Source organism: Temnothorax nylanderi, unplaced genomic scaffold (assembly GCF_030848795.1).
Source record: "Temnothorax nylanderi isolate EJ_2023f unplaced genomic scaffold, tnyl_v1.0 TNYL_tig0352_pilon, whole genome shotgun sequence".
Taxonomy (NCBI): domain Eukaryota; kingdom Metazoa; phylum Arthropoda; class Insecta; order Hymenoptera; family Formicidae; genus Temnothorax; species Temnothorax nylanderi.
In genome coordinates, this window is record NW_027249414.1 from 40,056 (window position 1) to 60,000 (window position 19,945).

Consider the following 19,945-nt stretch of genomic DNA (forward strand, 5'->3'; position numbering starts at 1 on the left):
ACGTCGGCGAGGTACGGCGAGACACGGCACGGCTCTGAGATCTCGCGATTTCCGCGCGAGAGTTGACATGCCGCGCGCGCGGTAGATCGTCGTTCTTGGTCGTTGTGTCAGTGACAGTCGCGCGTGCGACCGCAGCGTCCAGCGTTCGCCGCATCGTCTCGGTGTCATTGTCGCCGCCGTTGTAGTGGTGATGGTGTCGGTGGTGGTCCGTCGTCGTCGTCGTCGTGGTGGTCATCGTCGTCGTCGTCGTCGTCGTCGTCGTCGTCGTCGTCGTCGTGGTGGTGGTCGTGGCCGTCGTCGTCGTGGTGGTCGTGGCCGTCGTCGTCGTCGTCTTCGGCGCGTCGAGGAATCGGCGCGAGGACGCCGTCGAGTCGGTAAAATGGTCGCGCTCCACCGCGAGCTTTTCTAACCCCCCTGTCGCTATTTATCGCTCACCCGCGAAAAACGCAGCTTGGTTAGGTTGCTCGAGGGTCCGCGCTGATCCTATGGCACCGGAACGCCGTCACGCGTGTTCCCCGTGGTTGCCCGCGTTGACAATGTGACGTGCCGTTGGGGAGTTTACGATTTGGTTAACCTCTGTATTCACGTGCCTAAATTGTTTTATGGAATAGGTAAAACAATTATTTTTTAATAATGTTTCGCATAAAAATTTTTAATAAATTTTTATATTTTTTTCTTAAAAAACAATTATTAAAATGTATCCTATCATTTTTCAGGATTAGATGTACGTATATGTGTCGCAGGTTTTTTGCGAAATCAACCTTTTTGCAAAAAGGCTAGCCTGTTTGCAAAAAGCCGCCTTGTTGCGAAAGCATTCATTAGTTCTCAATAAGACTGACACACTTTAGACTTTTTGCAAAAAGTCTAACTAGCACCAGCCTCATTGGTAAATGATGCACGTTCTGCAATGTGGCTAACAAGACGTCTAGCCTTTTTGCATACAGCCTAAAATCCCTAGTCTGATTGACGAAGGCGCTGCTACGTTTGCTATACTAGTTTGACAAAGCCTTCCCGCTCACGTGCGCTCACGCATGTAAGCCCCCCTGCACCCCTCCATGCATGTGCTTTATAATTTTGCTTTACAATTTAGCATGTACTTTAAGTTATAAAGCGAGGTCCACGCTGCCTACCGGCTGAGGTGGGTGCGGGAGGGGGGGCCGAAGGCCCCCCCTTGCACCCCCCCCCGCGCGCGCGCGTGTGGGTATGTGTGTGTGTGTGTGTGTGTGTGTGTGTGTGTGTGTGTGTGTGTGTGTGAGAGTGACGCGCTTTAAAAGTATTTAGTGTGTGTGACCTGCTTTAACGAAAATCACAATTTCTATAACATACACACGTGTGTGTGTGCCCTGCTTTAACGGAAATCACAACTTCTACTTACAAGCTCGTTTAAGTACATGCGTGGGCGAAGGGATTTTGCTCCCCTGCACCCCCCTTTCCATGCATGTACTTTATAATTTCGCTTTACAACTTAGCATGTACTTTAAGTTGTAAAGCGCGTCATGAACCCATGTGGCACCTCGTTTCGCGTGGACACACACACACACACACGCAGACGAGGCGGTGCAAGGGGGAGCCTTTGGCCCCCCCCGCACCCCCCCGTGGTTGAAAGCGTGGAACTCGCTTTACAACTTAAAGTACATGCTAAGTTGTAAAGCGAAATTATAAAGTACATGCATGGGGAGGGGGGTTAAACAGTTAAATACTTTTAAAGCGCGTCATCTAACCTATGTTCATCATTGAAAGCTAATTGTAAGTGATATGTAAGTGATTTATTATTCTAATAAAATAGAATTAATAGATTTTTTAATTCAGCATGGAGTATTAGCAAATACAATTAAGTGTAGTCAGTGCGATAACGATATAAACATTGATAAAGATACATTAACATATCGATGTAGAAGACAATATTACATAAAAAATATACATAAAAAACGTGTCTCCAAAAAGTGCGATAAACATATTTTTAAAGTGCTGTACTTGGTCCCGGATTGGATGATACTGGCTGGTCCTCGGTAGTGGACATTGGAGGATACATTTCCGCGATGATCTCGAAAAAGGCTTCGATACGTTCCAGTCGTTTATAGGCGCGTGTGAAAAGATATTCGGACAAATATCCAAGTAAGTGCTCGGATTTAGTTCCGTATCTTGGAATATTTGCCCGAACCTCTCTCCAAACGCGCTCTATATGTTGAGTATGTGCACCTGTAAATTGAAAAAATATATTAAATTATAGTGCAACATTAATAATATAATTACCTATTTATATATATTTTCAACATTTTTTACCACTCTCAGGATCAACAAAATTATAGGAATGGTTCACTGTCAGAGGTTGGAAGTCTTCATTGCTCAAGCAATTGTAAGACTTCCAACAGTCTGACATGATCGTGGTTCCTGGCAGAATCCATTCCTTGATGCATGCCAGGAGTGTCTTTTCTGTCCGATCCTCGACTGGAACGATGAAGACCTTTTTTGAGTCTTGCTCGTACCCTCCAAAAATCCAATTACCTTTTAAAAGTCGGCCACGATTGTACTTGCGATGTCCAATTTTCGTCTCATCTATCTCAACTGTGTGTCCTGGGCCACCAAGCTTTGTACTATACTTATCTGCCCAAAACACACAGACCTGCAAGTAAAAAATAATATTAAAATTATTTTTCGACATTAATTATTATACATTTTTCTTTACTATACAGTACAATTATTAACATAAATTAAGATATAATTACCTCTCGGCAAAAATTGAACCAATCTGTAATCGTGGCTGACGCCACGCCAGTCTCAGCCATTGTAATATCGTGACGCGGGTGTCGAAGCATCAAAAAACATGCTACTATTTTGCAAATAGTAGCAATGTCTAAGTGACTTTTATGGAACCAAGTACCAGTTTTCGCACTTTTATAAAAATCGCACTGTTTGCAGACACGTTTTTTATGTATATTTTTTATGTAATATCGTCTTCTACATCGATATGTTAATGTATCTTTATCGATGTTTATATTGTCACCGCACTGACTACACTTAATTGTATTTGCTAATACGCCATGCTGAATCAAAAAATCTATTAATTCTATTTTATTATATGTTAAACGAGCAAATTCTAATAAGCCTAACATTGCACGTGCCTGCGACTTCACGTATGATTTTAGCGCGCTTCATTTGTTTTATTCTAGTTCTCATTTTGCACACTAGTTTCAAATTGGCGCACTTTTGCATGCGCGTGCGGCTACTGAGCTGACTGAGCATGCGCATATGGCCGCAGGGCACGTTCAGTGTTGCTACATGTCGTCGGTATGACAGGAATCATAACCTGATTCCTGTCATCTTTAACGATTAATATCTCGCGTCGCAGGGCAGAGCGACACCTTTTTCTGCCAGATTCGTTCGTTTCGTGCAAAAACGCGTTGATTAAGCCTAATTGCATCGATTTCTGTGCTGAGGTAGCTAAACTGAAGAATTACCCAAACCAATATAAACACAATAATTGTAATTTATAAACGTTTTTTTTATCTTATAACTCATTCTCTGTTGATACCATATTCTCTAATTCCACGCATGTACTGGGCACACACACACACACACACACGTGTGTATGTCCTGCTTTATAGAAGTTGTGATTTCCGTTAAAGCAGGGCATACACACGTGTGTATATGCCCTGCTTTATAGAAGTTGTGATTTTTACATAGAAGTAGCCTGCGGCGGAACCCCTTCCCCCGCATAATAAAACTAAACAAACTCTCAGCGTGATACCTAACTGCTTGAATTAAGACGCTTGATTATTCCGCATGATTGACCAGTCATCATATTTAAAATTGGCGCAGTTTTGCATGCGCGTGCGGCCACTGAGCATGCGCATATGCCCCCGCGGGGCATGTTTATGTCGCTACCAGTCGCTACATCTCGTCGGTATGACGGGAATCATAACCTGATTCCTGTCAACTTTAACTGTTAATATCTCGCTTCGCGTGGCAGAGCGACACTTTTTTCTGCCAGATTCGTTCGTTTCGTGCAAAAACGCGTTGATTAAGCCTAATTGCATCGATTTCTGTGCTGAGGTAGCTAAACTGAAGAATTACCCAGTTTTCAATTTCTTAGGTCATCTGATGAAACAAATATGACACGATTATTGATAAATTGGTTCTCTAGCACAGTCTTGGTTTTTCAATTGACCAAAGATTTGTAATAAACAGGATTTAAACAGATCTCTTCTACGTGTCACAGGGTACCCTACCTTTCACATTACATGTCACAGTGTACCCTACGCTATGGCTCAATCGACCCCACGCGTAGGGTCCTCTGTGACAAACGCAGCATTTCGAAATATTATTATTTTTGCAAAATATTTCTGAAAATTTACTTCTTAAATCATTTACAAACAAAGTTTATTATATTAAACATCGAATAGTTTCATTTATATTATAGTGAAGTTATTAACATTTTTAAATTCACATTTTTAATGTGATTTGAAAAAACGTGGTTCAAGGGTGCCCACTCTCCCCTACTGCGCCTGTACCACACGTTAGTATCCCACGATTATTCGATAAGTACTAAAAGAGTACTGGAGGGAGTACTGGAGGGAGTACTGGTGAGAGTACTGGAGGGAGTACACTGGGGGGGAGTACTGGGGGGAGTACTGGGGGGAATACTGGAGAAAGTACTGGAGGGAGTACTGGAGGGAGTACACTAGAGGAAGTACTGAAGGGAGTACTGAATGAGTATTGGATGAGTACTGGAAAGGGGTACTGACGAAGTCAGTATGGTCGAATTTAGTAGTACTTTGAGTACTTATGTCTCCAGTACTTTCACCAATACTTTTTCCAGTATTAAAAACAGTACTACTTTTTCATAAGGGTCCAATAGTGCGGTGTCGAATCGTTCTCTGTCCAATCGTACGGTGTCTAATAAAACGTGTCCAATATTACGTTTCTAATCGAGCAGTGTCCAATCGTTATGTGTTCGTATGGGATAAGCCCCATAAATTCCGGGGTTTTTACGTAACAAACTTTTGAACAGACAATGACCGCCGACTAAAACCTTTTGAAGGTTACTCAGGGTTATGTTCTTGATAACATATGTTAAGATCAAAATCATTGGCGTGGTGTCCCCTAAAGTAAATAATTACTATTTTTAGTAAAGTACTCATAAGAATCGAACATAGTAGATTCAGATTCAAATCCATATAAAAGTAATGCTCTTGATCGTCTTGATTTTTGAGGTATTTATAAAGGGTTTGAATTTATTTTGTCCAGATGCGAGTCTACTTAAAAGTACCAATACTTGTAGTAGGTACTCGAAAGTACTCGAAATACTAACAAAGGAAAAACAAGGGCTAATAATCGAGCATATAGTAGATGTCAAATTTAAAAGTTTATTTTAATCTCAATAATACATATTACGTCGCGTCGGGACGTTTCGAAGTACACAGAGTCTTCTTCAGCCGACAAACAATGTTAGTTAAATAAATGAATATAAGTTTGAACATAATAAATTAAAAATAATATAATAAAATAAACATAATAAATTAAAGATAATATAATAAAATATTAGAATTTGTATCGATGGCAAATAACAAAGTCAATCGGAGTTACATCAAACATGAGAGCAGTAAACTAGTAAAATGTACACGATGTAACGATGTACATGTAAATATCTATGAGCGAAGTCAAATATAAAATTAATTGGTAAATCCGAAGCCGAAGTTATATCCACGATTTATTCTTCATTTGATGGCGACAAAGACTCAAGTCAGTCGTGTTAACGACGCGTCAAGTTTTATTAATTTTATATTTCACTTCGCTCATAGATATTTACATATATACATCGTGTACATTTTACTAGTTTACTGCTCTCATGTTTGATGTGACTCCGATTGACTTTGTTATTTGCCATTGATACGAATCCTATAAATTCTAATATTTTATTATATTATCTTTAATTTCCCGGGAAAAAATGTTTATATACAATTTTATCTAATTATATCATATTATATATAATCATATATAATAAGATCTATTTATGTATTCATTTATATGCAATTTTATCAAAATATTTATAACTCCATATCAAATTATGCAACATTATATTACAATTCTTTTCTGAGTAAATAATTACATGTAATTATATCAAGATATGTATAACTCCACATCGAATTATACAATATTATATTAAAACTCTTTTTTGAGTAAATCATTATATGTAATTATATCAAAATATTTATAACTCTATATCAAATTATGTAAAATTATATTAAAAGTCTTTTTCGAGTAAATAATTATATGTAATTATATCAAAATATTTATAACTCTATATCAAATTATGCAAAGTTATATTAGAATTTTTTTTCGAGTTGAGATACATCAAATTATATACAAACTTATATATAATTACGCCAAATTAGATATAATTATACAATATATATATTTTTTAATGTTTGATTGAAATAATAAATAATAAATTCGCGTAAAAATACCATTTTTCTAGTATAGAATAATGTAATTTTATTTTTATATGTATGCGTACATATATATTTTATTGTTCACATAATAGAATTTATTAAATTTGGTGTGTTACAAATATAAAAAAAGATTATATATAATTATATATAATTATATATAATCATATATAAACTTTAAATTTGGATTATCTAATAGATGGCATTCGATAGGATTCGTTTCTCGTATTTAAAATTTGACGAACAGTAGTATAAAAACGGTATCAAGAGACACGGCACTGTCTCAAGCAGTGCCAAGTTATAATATATGGAATAAATCATTTCACTTTTGATTCTACATATTTACCACAAAAATGGACCCATTAAAGATTTGATCTAATTGTATCCAAAAATATATATAATTATATCTAATCATTTATATATATATATATATGAAGTATGCATAGTTTGATCTAATTACATATAATCATATACAATTTTATTTATTTATATATAATTAGATCAGGTCAAAATCCATGTATAATTATATCTACAAAGTTATATATAATTAGATAAAATTGTATATAAACATTTTTTCCCGGGTTATTATGTAACTTATATTCATTTATTTAATTGACATCGTTTGTTGGCTGAAGAAGGCTCTGTGTAGTTCGAAACGTCCCGACGTAGTATGTATTATTCAGATTAAAATAAACTTTTTTTGACATATACTATTACTCGATTATTGGCCGTTGCTGTTTCTTTGTTGGTTTAGACACACTAGTGAGATCCTTTATATTACTCGATATTCAATACTGCTTTTATTTTTCGAAGTAATCATAGAGAGTTTGAAACTACATATATCAATATGCAGTTCAAACTTACTTGTAAGATCTTAATCCTATCATTAATAATATATTTTATTAAACTTGATTTGAGCTTAAATAAATTTTTACTTCTTTCACAGAATGTCGAATGGCAGGAACTGCTAATGATTACATAGGCACATTATCAACGACTCGTTCGGGCCGAACTTGTGCCAAATGGTTAAACAATTATGATTCTGAACAGATACAAAGATCGAACACGTCATTGAAAAGAAGACTTCCTCTTAGGACTTTAAGATCGTTTCGTGCAAACTCTCGCTGGAAACATCATTTGACGACGAAACAACATATTTTATCGATACCATCGCAATCATTTATGAAACCATCATTATCAAATTTATTATCACAATCAGAATTTATAGTTGTCAAACCTGTTCATTTTGTCGACCGAGCCTATTTAAATGACAGTCTTTATCCCGAACGTAGTGTACGAGATGCCAATAATTATTGTAGAGATCCTTCGCGCAATATCGCTGGCACATGGTGTTATACAACAGATCCATTGGTACCGCAAGACCTATGTGATGTAAGGGATTGTGAAAAACCAGGTGAGGCTTTAATTATCGCGCAGCATAAGGTTGTTTAGATTAAGAACAATAAAATATTTCTTTTTAATTGTGATAGATATACTCAAAAAAGAAAATGGAGTATTCTAACAATAAGTATCAAGAGACACGGTAGAGTCTCACGCCAAGTACACGCGCAGCGCAAGACCGCCCGCCCATGTATCTTTATGCAAACTGACGAGTTGCGAGTATTCGATATTATCATATCTCAATAACCGCTTAACCGATCAAGTAGACTCAATCGATAGCTTGAATTATGTGATAAAAGGTTTGAATTATGTGATAAAAGTGTTTTTTATTTTTCCTCTACGTGCCCTACGAGTGAAGATATTACGACGCAGTCTGAAGTGTTAAATTTTACACTTATGAGGAAGCCTATTTTTTTATGTATAATTATTATTAGTAGATATTTATTAATTTGGCTTCTTCATAGAGAAAGCTTTATGAGCGAAATAAAATGTTGATTAAGCAATGCAAACGTGCAAATTTACAATTTGCATACTTGAAAATTGTGAGGAAGTAATGTTCACATTTATAATTTGTACACTCAAAAATTATGAGGAAGCAATGTGCAAGTTTCTACTTGCCCACTTAAAAACTACGAGGAAGAACTCGGTGCCGGCCCTGATCTCCAATTCAAGGCGGCGGCACAACAAATTCTAAATCTGTTATATTCTTCAGTCTTATATTCTCAAATCCATATATGGACCATGTAGCCTGAACTACTCAAGTCAACATCGATTTAACATTGTATCGATTGTAAAACTTTATTTGTGCCACTAATTTAATATTTCATAATTTTAGTAATAAAAACACTTTTTATATATTTAAAATTATGAAATATTAAATTAGTGGCACAAATAAAGTTTTACAATCGATACAATGTTAAATCGATGTTGACTTGAGTAGTTCAGGCTACATGGTCCATATATGGATTTGAGAATATAAGACTGAAGAATATAACAGATTTAGAATTTGTTGTGCCGCCGCCTTGAATTGGAGATCAGGGCCGGCACCGAGTTCTTTGGATCCGCCGATTAGGGAGAGAGGACACTGGCGATATTGAGTTTGCAGTCGCGTTAAATAAAAGATAGTTTTATTTATATAATTGTGTATTTACACTACCCTGACTTGCGGGTTACACTTCACGTTTCGTTGTCTCGCGGTACGCGCTTGGTTCTTAGACTGCCCGCCGTTCCTTGGAAGGGCGGGCTTTTTATCGCCTCGGCATTGCTGACTTAGCAGTCAGCAATTTTGACTTCGCGATCAACGTCCTAGCGGGCTGGTGATATCCCGAATGACCATATATGGTCATTACCGCGACGCGTGCTGGCTTTCGCGTCATCGGTCCTCGTCGCTAGGGTCGGATTACCCAGTAATCCGGCCCTCGGTGTTGCCAGGTGCCATACTTTATCGTGAATACGTTGTGCGCTCACAACATCCCTCCCCCCCGCGGAAAAAGAAAAACTGAGGTGTTCGAAATTTTTCGTTATTTATTTATTTGTGATTTTCTTTTTCCTGAGAGGTTACACTCTAATTTCCTTTATTACGTAAATAATTACAAGTATAATGCTTACTACTACTATTATGGTCGCGGAACCTATTGGATATACGATATTCTTATTAAAAAAAAAACTGGCATCTTATTACACTGAATTACATAAGGCTGCACCTCGCTTGGTGCATTCGCAGTTACAACATACACGGAAATTTTTTTTTTTTTTTTTTTACCTATAAATTTAGTAGTTTCTCGCGTACATTTGTTTAATTCGTTTTTCTTTAATGTTAGTCTGTCGTATCGTTTATGGCTGGGCGGGGGCACGGTGCTCCCCGTCGGGATTAATCGTAAGTTTCGTTTATATTTATTACTGTGTTGTCCTTATGCTATGTCTTTTGCTTATGCTTCGTCTCTTTGCCTTCTTAGTTTTCGATAAAGGCCTTTAGACGGTTAGCGTGGACGCGTAACGTCTTTCGTCCCTTTTTGATTATATAATTTATGTCATTAATTTTTTCTATTACTGTGTACGGTCCTATCCATTTCGCTTCTAGTTTCTTTGATCTTCCTCGTCGAACCGTTTCGTCGTATAATAGTACTGTATCTCCTGCTTTGAATGTTCCGGAATTCGTCTTTTTATCGTACTGTTGCTTTGCTTTGGTTTTTTCATGTTTGATGTGTTCTCTAGCTAATTCGTTTGTTGCGCGTATTCTTTCTCGAAGTTCTTGTGCGTAATTGTCGTAGGTATATGTCAGTTTTGGCGGTTTCGTTAGGGCTGTCGGTAATATAGCTTGATGACCGTAAACTAATTCGAACGGTGTAAATCCTGTCGTGGTGTGGGGCGTTGTGTTATATGTAAACATCGCGTAGGGCAGCCATTCATCCCAGTTCGTCTGATCTTCATTTATATAGTGTCTTAAATATTCTGCTAATGTGCGGTGCGACCGCTCCAATGCTCCGTTACTTTCTGGGTGATAAGCTGTCGTTTGTATTTTTTCAATCTTTAATAATTTACACACGTTTTTGAACATTTCGCTAGTAAAATTTGTACCCTGATCCGTGAGTACTTTTTCCGGTATTCCGTGTTCTAACACGATTTTGGTAACAAAAGCTTTCGCGACTGTAGTGGCTTCTTGATTTTCTACGGGAATTGCTTTACTAAATTTTGTCAGGCTATCTTGGAAGGTCAAAATATATTTATTTTTGTTATTCGTACTAGTTAATGGTCCTACTATGTCAAGGGCGCATTTTTCGAATGGTCTCTGTGGAGTATCCGTAATTGATAAGGGCATTTTTGTTTTTCTGCTCAATTTATTCTTTTGGCAGTATTCACATTTATTTATATAATCTTCGACATCTTTCGTAAGTCCATTCCAATTGTGGGTCACTCGGATTCGATTTATAGTTCTTGTGACTCCTTGGTGTCCTCCCATAGGTAGGTCGTGATATTCGCGTAATATTTGTAGTTTATCTTCTTCCGAGTATTTTCCCGGCATTTCTTCTTGATGCACGTTATTTACTTGTAAGTCCTCCACTATTGGGTTTCGACTCAATGCGTCAGCGTTTGCATTCATTTTGCCTGCTTTGTGGGCGATCTCGTAATCGTACTTCTCTAGTTTAAGTCTCCATCTAATTAATCTGGAGCCGGGATCTTTTACATTGAATAGCCATATTAGTGGTCTATGATCCGTAATTATTTTAAATTTTGTTCCGTACACGTAAGGTCTGAAATGTTTTACGGCCCATACGATTGTCAACAATTCTTTTTCTGTCGTATTATAATTTTGCTCAGCTTTATTTAATACTCTACTGGCATATGCTATCGGTCTGTCTTGTCCTACCGTTCCTTGTGATAACACGGCTCCGATTGCGTAGTCGGATGCGTCTGTAGTTACTAAGAACTCCTGGCTAAAATCGGGGTAATTTAATATGGGTGCCGTAGTTAATTTTTCTTTTAGTGTTTCGAACGCCATTTGCTGTTCGGCTGTTCAACTAAATTTTTCCCCTTTTTTCAATAATTTTGTTAAAGGTTTTGCAATTTTAGAAAAATCTTTTATAAATTTTCGATAGTATCCAGCAAATCCGAGAAAAGTCTGGATATCCTTTGATCGTTTAGGCGTTTTACACTTTATTACTGCTTGTATGTTGGCAGGGTTTGGTAGTATTCCGTTTTCTGAAATAATGTGCCCTAAATATAATACTTCTTTACGCAAGAATTCGCACTTATCGGGTTGAAGCTTGAAACGGTATTTTCGTAATCGCTGTAATACTTCGATTAGGCGCCTGTTATGTTCGGCCAAGGTTGCTCCGTATATTACGACATCGTCGAGATAGACGAAACATTTGATTCCTTCTAAACCCATTAATGCTGCTATTATTGCTCGCTGAAAAGTCCTTGGCGCGTTCTTTAGTCCGAAGGGCATTCGGTTAAATTCGTAGTGTCCATTGGGAGTGGAAAATGCTGTCTTCTTTTTATCTTTCTCATGTCTAAAGTTGTGAAATATTTTGCCTTTCCTAATTTATCATGTATTTCTGCAATATTCGGCAATGGGAATGAGTCTCCGATTGTAAGGAAATTAAGCTTGCGGAAATCTATTACGATTCGAAATTTTATTTTTCCTGAAGCGTCAGGTTTTTTAGGTACTACTAGTATTGGCGAATTCCACGGGCTCGTACTAGGGCGGATAATTCCATCCTCTAGCATCTTGTTAATTTGTCGATTTATTTCCTCCTTATGTTTTTCTGGCAAGCGATAAGGTCGGACGTTTACCGGCGCGCTATCTGCTCGCGTCGGGATCTCGTGTTTCACCGTCGGGGTACACGTTAGCTTGTCGTCTTCTAAATGGAATATATCGCAATAATCCTCGCATATTTGTTCTAACGTTTTTCTTTCTTCGTTATTTAAATGACTCATTCTTAATTTACGGCGCAATTGTTCGCGTCGCTCGGTGATTGATTCGCGCTCTTCTGTCGGCTGTAATGTGAATATGTCGGCCTTGTCAGTCACCGGTGCCTCTTCTAGAGTTACATGCGGCGTGATTATTTCGACGGGCTTCTCCGTTATGTTTACTATGCTTATTGGACAGAGGAAATCTATCGGTTTTACCATACAATTACCGATGAATACTCCCGGGCTTATCTCTTTACCCCTTACGATACCTACTTTATTCGTGTTGGTTATCGCGGATATTATTGTCTCGCTACGCGGTGGTAAGGTAAACTTTCGATACGGCTGTAGTTTAAATGTCGCGGCACCGATTTTTAATCGATTTTCGGCGTGATTTGGCACGGCTTGATGCTTTTTCAGGAAATCGATTCCCAGAATTCCTTCGTAGTCGACCGGGAAATCGTCTCGTACCACGTACATTGTGTGCCGGATTGTTTCCTTGCCTATTACTATTGATGCTCGTATTTTCCCGAGGGTGTAGATCTGATGTCCAGTTACGCCGGTTAGCGCTATTTTCTTTTCTCGTATTTTAGTCTTATCTTTTAATTTTCCGACCTTGATGAAAGTTATTGCGGCTCCGGAGTCAAGCAAAAAACTCAGTTTTCCCTTAGTTGCTTCTCGCATCGGGAGGGTGACGAGGTCCAGATTAGAATTCTTATTCGCTTTACCGCTCACTTGAGCTACTCGGTACTCGAGCCCATGTCGCGTCTTATGCCTTCTCCGTTTCTCTTGTTTGTCATTACCGCTACTGCGGCTGCTGCTGCTGCTGTCGCTATTTGACATGTCCTCATCCGTTTCTGAGGTCCTATTGCCTCGATTCTTTTCGGTCGCATTTATCGGCTTCTTTTCCTGTGCATCATATTTGGCTTGGCGAGTCCGTTCTTTCTCGGGTCGTCCGTTAAGCGTCCAACAGTCTTCCCGTTTGTGTCCCTCTTTCTTGCAGTGGAAGCAATATTTCTCAACGGTATTTATTCCGTGGGGTTTTTCCGCTCTCGGGAGAGAATATCTATTGGCGTATCGGCTAGTACGGCATTCTTGTCCGCTATGGCCGAGCTTTCCGCATTTATTGCACTTGACTCCGACGCTCTGAGTTCGTCGGGTTTGCTCCTGACCGTTTTGGTTTCGATCGGTATTATATGTTGAACGTTGGGGAGGTCCTTTCAATTTCTCCTCGGAAGTGGCGCCTAAAATGGCTGCTGTGAGGTTGGCGTAGTTTCGGGACCTCACGATAGTTTGAATGTCATCTCGGAGTCCTAGCTGGAAATTTTCTAGCGCTAGTTCCTGTATCGTATCTAATATCGCTTTTCTCTGTTCTGAAGACTGTTCCCGGCCTTCGATCATCGATTGATATAGCTCCATTGATAATTTGTCTACGCGGAGTCCGTATTCTCTCGCGCTTTCGCCTAGCTTTTGCCGGAGCATATTAAATTCTTTCTGAATGTGCGTGGTGCTTCGCTTTGCTAGATAGCACATTTCTATTTCTTGTTTCAATTGAGCGAACGAGTGTATGTCTCGCGTTTGGAAATCGTACATTGCCTTTCCTGTTAATTTCGTGCAAAGTATCGCTTTCAATAATGATTTTTCCTCTGCGGGGTTAATTTCGTTCATCGCATAGGTGCTTGCGTTTAAGAATTTCTGTACTTGACTGCGCGAAGTTCCGTCGATTTCCGGAATCATATCGCGAGCTTCCTTTAATTTAAGGTACGTATTTACGGGATCGTGTTGGTTTCTGACGTCTTCCAACGTTCTTCCGTACGTTATGTCGAGGGGACCTTGGCTGTGTACGCGGCGACCTATTTCGTCGGGGCGATTGTAATTTGCGGCTTCTAGCCTGCTTACGCGGTCCTGCATATCGCGCATTGTGCGAAGGAGTTCTACAGAACGATCGAATTCCGCGGCCTCTGCACGGTTTATTCGATCATGCATGTCGCGCATCATGTGCTGGATATCGCTGAGCACGGAGTCTATTGCTCCTGGGCTTGCTCGCGTCGGCTCGGGGGCTCGACTTTGATCAATCTCGGACGGTCGCCCGTTTGTCGCGAGTCTGAGCCGCTCTATTTCTGCGTTAATCTGCGCGGGTGCTATGTCCTCACGCGGTGCGATGGTCGCGGCAGCTCGTGGCTGGCTCATCGTGTTGGCCCGGGGGGTATAATCCTCTTCCGCGGGGTCGAATGTATCGCTGTCGTACGAGGTCAGGGAGAATTCTCCTCTCCCTGCGTTCTCGCTCTGCGTGTCGTCCGAGGTGTCCGATCGTGCGTCACCGTCGGTCGGGGGCAATCTGTGTGCGTCTGCGTGTGTCGGGGGCAGTCTAAGAATCGAGCGCGTACCGCGAGTCAACGAAACGTTAATTGTAACCCGCAAGTCAGGGTAGTGCAAATCTACAAGTGTATCAATAAAACTATCTTTTATTAAACGCGACTGCAAACTACATATCGCCAGTGTCCTCTCTCCCTCTAATCGGCGGATCCAAAGAACTCGGTGCCGGCCCTGATCTCCAATTCAAGGCGGCGGCACAACAAGCGATAAGGTCGGACGTTTACCGGCGCGCTATCTGCTCGCGTCGGGATATCGTGCGTCACCGTCGGTCGGGGGCAATCTGTGTGCGTCTGCGTGTGTCGGGGTCAGTCTATCGTCGCCGTTACCGCAATTATTATTGTTATTTTCACGCGCTAAACTTGCGTCTATTTCGTCGAACGGAAATTCCCGCTGTATAATGACGTTCGGGTGCAGTTCTAGCACCGGTGTGCTATCGTCCGAAAATTGTGAGTCTAAATTCCGTCGCACGCGGTCTAATGTTTCGCTATCGGTATTTCTATTGACGCGCACGGGACTTCGCGAGCTATATTCTATCGCGCGCAGTGCTGGTTCGCTGTGCAGGAACGATGCGTTTCGGACGGGGCGGAATGGGGTGATTTCGCCGTCTGACATCTATCGGCTCTCACTATTTTTGTTATCGGCGTTCGCGGACCGTCTCGCGTCGCTCGCAAAGTTTTACATTTGGCGTTCGCAATAATAAATTGTAACGGACTTACAGTAACGCCGTGTAGCGCATTGCGTCCGTTTTCCGCTGGGTTGTTGTCCTGCAGGGCCGCTTCGTTGCTCCGTCGTCTCTGCTTTGCTGCGTCTCCGCTTCGCTGTTTCGCTGCTTCCTTGCTTTGCTGCGTCTCTGCTTCGCTGCTCCGCTGCGTCGGGCTGGCGAGTCCGTGCGGTAGGTCGGGGCCTTCTCCGGTGTCGCTGATAACACGCGGGGGCTACTACCGTGGCTTTTCTCGCTCTGGATCTGGTCGGCTGTTCCTCTCCGGGATGTTTTACCGCCTTTTGATGATCCGCTCCTTTTTGCAGGCGTAAGTCTGGCAGGATGTCCTCTCGTCCGGTTAGCAGATCCCACCGCTGCCACCAATTGTTGTGCCGCCGCCTTGAATTGGAGATCAGGGCCGGCACCGAGTTCTTTGGATCCGCCGATTAGGGAGAGAGGACACTGGCGATATTGAGTTTGCAGTCGCGTTAAATAAAAGATAGTTTTATTTATATAATTGTGTATTTACACTACCCTGACTTGCGGGTTACACTTCACGTTTCGTTGTCTCGCGGTACGCGCTTGGTTCTTAGACTGCCCGCCGTTCCTTGGAAGGGCGGGCTTTTTATCGCCTCGGCATTGCTGACTTAGCAGTCAGCAATTTTGACTTCGCGATCAACGTCCTAGCGGGCTGGTGATATCCCAAATGACCATATATGGTCATTACCGCGACGCGTGCTGGCTTTCGCGTCATCGGTCCTCGTCGCTAGGGTCGGATTACCCAGTAATCCGGCCCTCGGTGTTGCCAGGTGCCATACTTTATCGTGAATACGTTGTGCGCTTACAACAAATTGAATAAATTGCGATTGGTTTGGCGCAATTTTTCGAATTTTATTATATTTTTAAGTCTTTTCTACTTGTATTTCATATATAATTCTTTAAGATTTGGTTGATTAGTTCTTGAGGTATTTTGTTTTTTATTAAGAACGTTCAATGAATTTATTCGATGCAATCTGTAAACAAAACACTGTTGCTGCTAAGGTGACGACAAGCGTTTTGAACATTGAAAGGAGTATGATTGTGTTAAGAATTTATGAAACTTGACAAGTATTAGATGAAGTTGTAGTTATTCTTTAATTAAATAAAGATTCAATACTATTCTTTTTAAATTTAACATATCTTTAAGATGCTGTGATGTAATTGTGTCCGAAATTATTTTTCTAATACCAAAACGTAGTGGCTGCTATAATTTTGGTATTATAAGTACGGATCATGCCCCGATCATGGCTTAATTGTCTAGATCATGCCCCAATATTGGCTTAATTGTCTGGTTTGTCCCCCAATCTTGACTTAATTGTCTAGATCGTTCCCCGATCTTGACTCAAATCATGCCCCGATCTTGGCTTAATTATCTGGATCATACCCAAATCTTGGCTTAATTGTCTGGATTATGCCCCGATCTTGGCTTAATTGTCTGAATCGTCTCTCGATCTTGGCATAATTGTCCGGATCATGCCCCGATCTCGACATAATTGTCTAGATCATGCCCCGATCTTGACTTAATTACTTGAATCATACCGATCTTAGATCATGATCCGATCTAGACAATTAAGCCAAGAATATAATAAAACTATAAACAAGTAGAAACTTACACATTGCTTTCATATAGTTTTTAAGTGTGCAAGTAGAAACTTGCACATTGCTTCCTCATAGTTCTTAAGTGTGCAAGTAGAAGTAATTATTAGTATTTTTTTTTGGCTTCCTCATAGAGGAAGCTTTGTGAACAAAGGTTTCTACTTGCACATTTAAATAGTATAAGGAAGCAATGTGTAGGTTTCTACTTGCACACTTAAAAACTATAAGGAAGCAATGTGCAGGTTTCTACTTGCACACCTAAAAATAATTTGCATACTTAAAAATTGAGACAAACCAATGTGCAAGTTTCTACTTGCACACCTAAAAACTATATGAAAGCAATGTGTAAGTTTCTACTTGTACACTTGAGAATTATGAAGAAGCAATGTGCAAGTTTCTACTTGCACACCATGATGAAGCAATGTGCAAGTTTCTACTTGCACACTATGAGGAAGCAATGTGCAAGTTTCTACTTGCACACTTTTTTATTATCCTAAAACATCATTTTTTGATATCTCATTTATTGAGACTTGAGATGTTCTAACTGTTCTCCTTAATAAAAAGAGATAGTACGAATCGTAAGTGAGTAAACTAAAGTTTAAAGTTAACCGACGTTTGTAAAATCACGATAATAGATTTCCTCGTCACCTATGAGGTACTATTGTTGACGCGTTTTTTTTTAAGTGGTTTCCCCTGTAGGCCTAATCCACGATATCTTGTTCAGACTCTATGTCTTGTTCAGACACGATGTCTTGTTCAGACTCGATGTCTTGTTCAGACACGATGTCTTGTTCAGACACGATGTCTTGTTCAGACACGATGTTTTGTGCAGACATTATATTGTTTACACACTCATCTTTGTGACAAATATGATGTCTTGTTCATATACGATGTCTTGTTCAGACACGATGTCTTGTTCAGACTCGATGTCTTGTTCAGACACGATGTCTTGTTCAGACATTATATTGTTTACACACTCGTCTTTGTGACAAATATAATGCCTTGTTCATACACGATGCCTTGTTCAAACACGATGCCTTGTTCAAATACGATGTCTTGTTTAAACATGATACCTTGTTCAAACACGAAGTTGCAGACATAATTTTTTTACAAATTAACATAAAAAGAAATATGAAAATGCAATGAATGTGTATATCATCCTGTATGTATTATATTCTTTAAATTTAAGTTTTTATTCTTCCGGAAAAGGCAGTAATTTTTTTTCTTTAATAATCTTTAGACAATGCCTACGCATCTTTAGCATATCTGTTGAATATTTTTTAATAGATGGATTTTCTCCCCTTGCTATTGATATAGCAAATGCTGCTGCAAATATACCACACGATGCTAGGTCCGGCTGCTTTGTAACTTTTTCAAATATTACATTATTCTGGGTTAAATTAGGATATCGCTTTTTAATGTATTTTTTTTCAACTAATGTTAGATCGTCATAAGAATGCGTCTCAAAATACAAACTATCATATATATGAAGTTTTACACCGTCATAATAAATACAATGCCAGTGGTTGCCAGCTTGACAACCTCCAACAATCTGAACATCTGGGGTAAAGATTGGATTAACCCAATGTAAACCAGTAATAAATAATACATCAACACGATTAAATTGAGTGTTATTTTCTATTATTTTCATAATTTCATTTAAAGGTCTATCATCTAGCCACGAATATTTTTCTAGCACGTTTTCTTCTAAAGTTTGTGGGGGTGGATTAATCTCTACTGTATCTGCCACTTTTACACTTTCTTTGTTATCTTTCCTAAATGTCTCATTAGTTTGTTCAGACATTACGTTGAATAAATGTTCTTCTGAATTTTTGTTTTTGTTAGAAGAATTTTCTTTTTTTAATTTTTCAAACATCTTTACACTTGATATTAGTCTCTTGTTCTGCTCGTTTAATCCGATAAAAATAGGCTTATGATCTGAGAAATAAGTTTCGTATACTCCAGCACTATAATTTATTATTTCCTCCGATATAAATATTACATCTATCTGCGTATTAAAGTTTGTAGTTGACACTTGGGTACTAATTGCACGTTTAAATTGTAATTTATTTAAATGTTTATCTAAAAATTCTCCTTTATTATACGAGTTGTAATTAAAGTCACCTATTATAATTTTTTTTTACTAACAGATTTGCTTAAAATATTATTCAATTCGTGCGTAAACATAGTTCTAGGTACTGAGGGAGATTTATAACCGGTAATGATCTCCACCTCATTTATGTTCATGCGTATCAAGTCAATATGACGCTGTTGTCCATTTATAGTTTCATCTTTTTGTATATGGTCATCAATAAATGCGTTAAGTTCCTTCCTAATAAAACATATTATTCCTTTTGGTAAACGTTTATCATAATTATCTGTTCGGAAAATAATATTAAATCCTTCAAATGTCAAATTGTCTGTTGCGATTGTTTGTGTTTCTGCAAAAATTAATAAATCTGCTTGCTTATACCATTTATCACAAGATATATTAATCAAATTTTTATTCAGTGACCGTACGTTCTGGTAAATAATTTTTATTTGGTTTCCTTTTATAATTTTGGAATACGACAATTTAAGACACTTTTCTTCTTTTAGACGTTTTATTTCTAATTCCAATAAATTATTTATTGATGATTTTTTTGGTGATGTAAAACTTCCAAGAATATATAAATCAGATAATTTTGTTACTCTACTCAGCGCTACGTATAACATTGGCTTCGTCATACGGTAATTATTTCTAAAATCAACACATACTTTTTCGTAAGTTTGACCTTGGCTTTTATGGATTGTCATAGCTTCAGCAGGTGTAATGGGAAATTGTTCCCTTACGATTTGATATCCCATTCTCTCATTGACGTTCAATACGACAGATAGCGGTGATAGCGGAACTAAACACATTTCCATATAATTTTCAGTCATATATTTTATATATGGTCTTCGTTGTTCCACGCCAATTTTATTATTATTA

The 19,945-nt window shown here is 39.0% G+C and overlaps 2 protein-coding genes across 2 annotated transcripts in view; one reads left to right on the forward strand and one right to left on the reverse strand.

Moving 5' to 3' along the window:
- Positions 1-1,595: 1,595 nt before the first annotated feature.
- LOC139781660 (uncharacterized) lies at positions 1,596-3,309 on the reverse strand. The gene is made up of 3 exons (XM_071720526.1): positions 2,727-3,309; positions 2,284-2,623; positions 1,596-2,199 (listed from the first exon to the last, which is right to left on the reverse strand). Exons 1-3 carry the CDS (start codon positions 3,111-3,113, stop codon positions 1,961-1,963), a joined length of 966 nt encoding a protein of 321 aa, XP_071576627.1. The 5' UTR covers positions 3,114-3,309; the 3' UTR covers positions 1,596-1,960.
- Positions 3,310-7,403: 4,094 nt separating this feature from the next.
- LOC139781654 (uncharacterized) overlaps positions 7,404-19,945 on the forward strand; it is a 120,333-nt gene continuing 107,791 nt past the window's right edge. The window contains exon 1 of the mRNA XM_071720522.1: positions 7,404-7,863. Within this exon, the coding sequence (XP_071576623.1) occupies positions 7,404-7,863 (460 nt within the window). The remainder of the gene's footprint in view (positions 7,864-19,945) is intronic.

Excerpts from the sequence above, each read along its gene's own strand:
- LOC139781660 (XM_071720526.1), bottom strand. The coding sequence starts at position 3,113 with ATGTTAGGCTTATTAGAATTTGCTCGTTTAACATATAATAAAATAGAA. Across the intron at positions 2,624-2,726 it reads GGTTCAATTTTTGCCGAGAG|GTCTGTGTGTTTTGGGCAGA; the intron begins GTAATTATATCT and ends TTTTACTTGCAG. Across the intron at positions 2,200-2,283 it reads TTTTGTTGATCCTGAGAGTG|GTGCACATACTCAACATATA; the intron begins GTAAAAAATGTT and ends TTCAATTTACAG.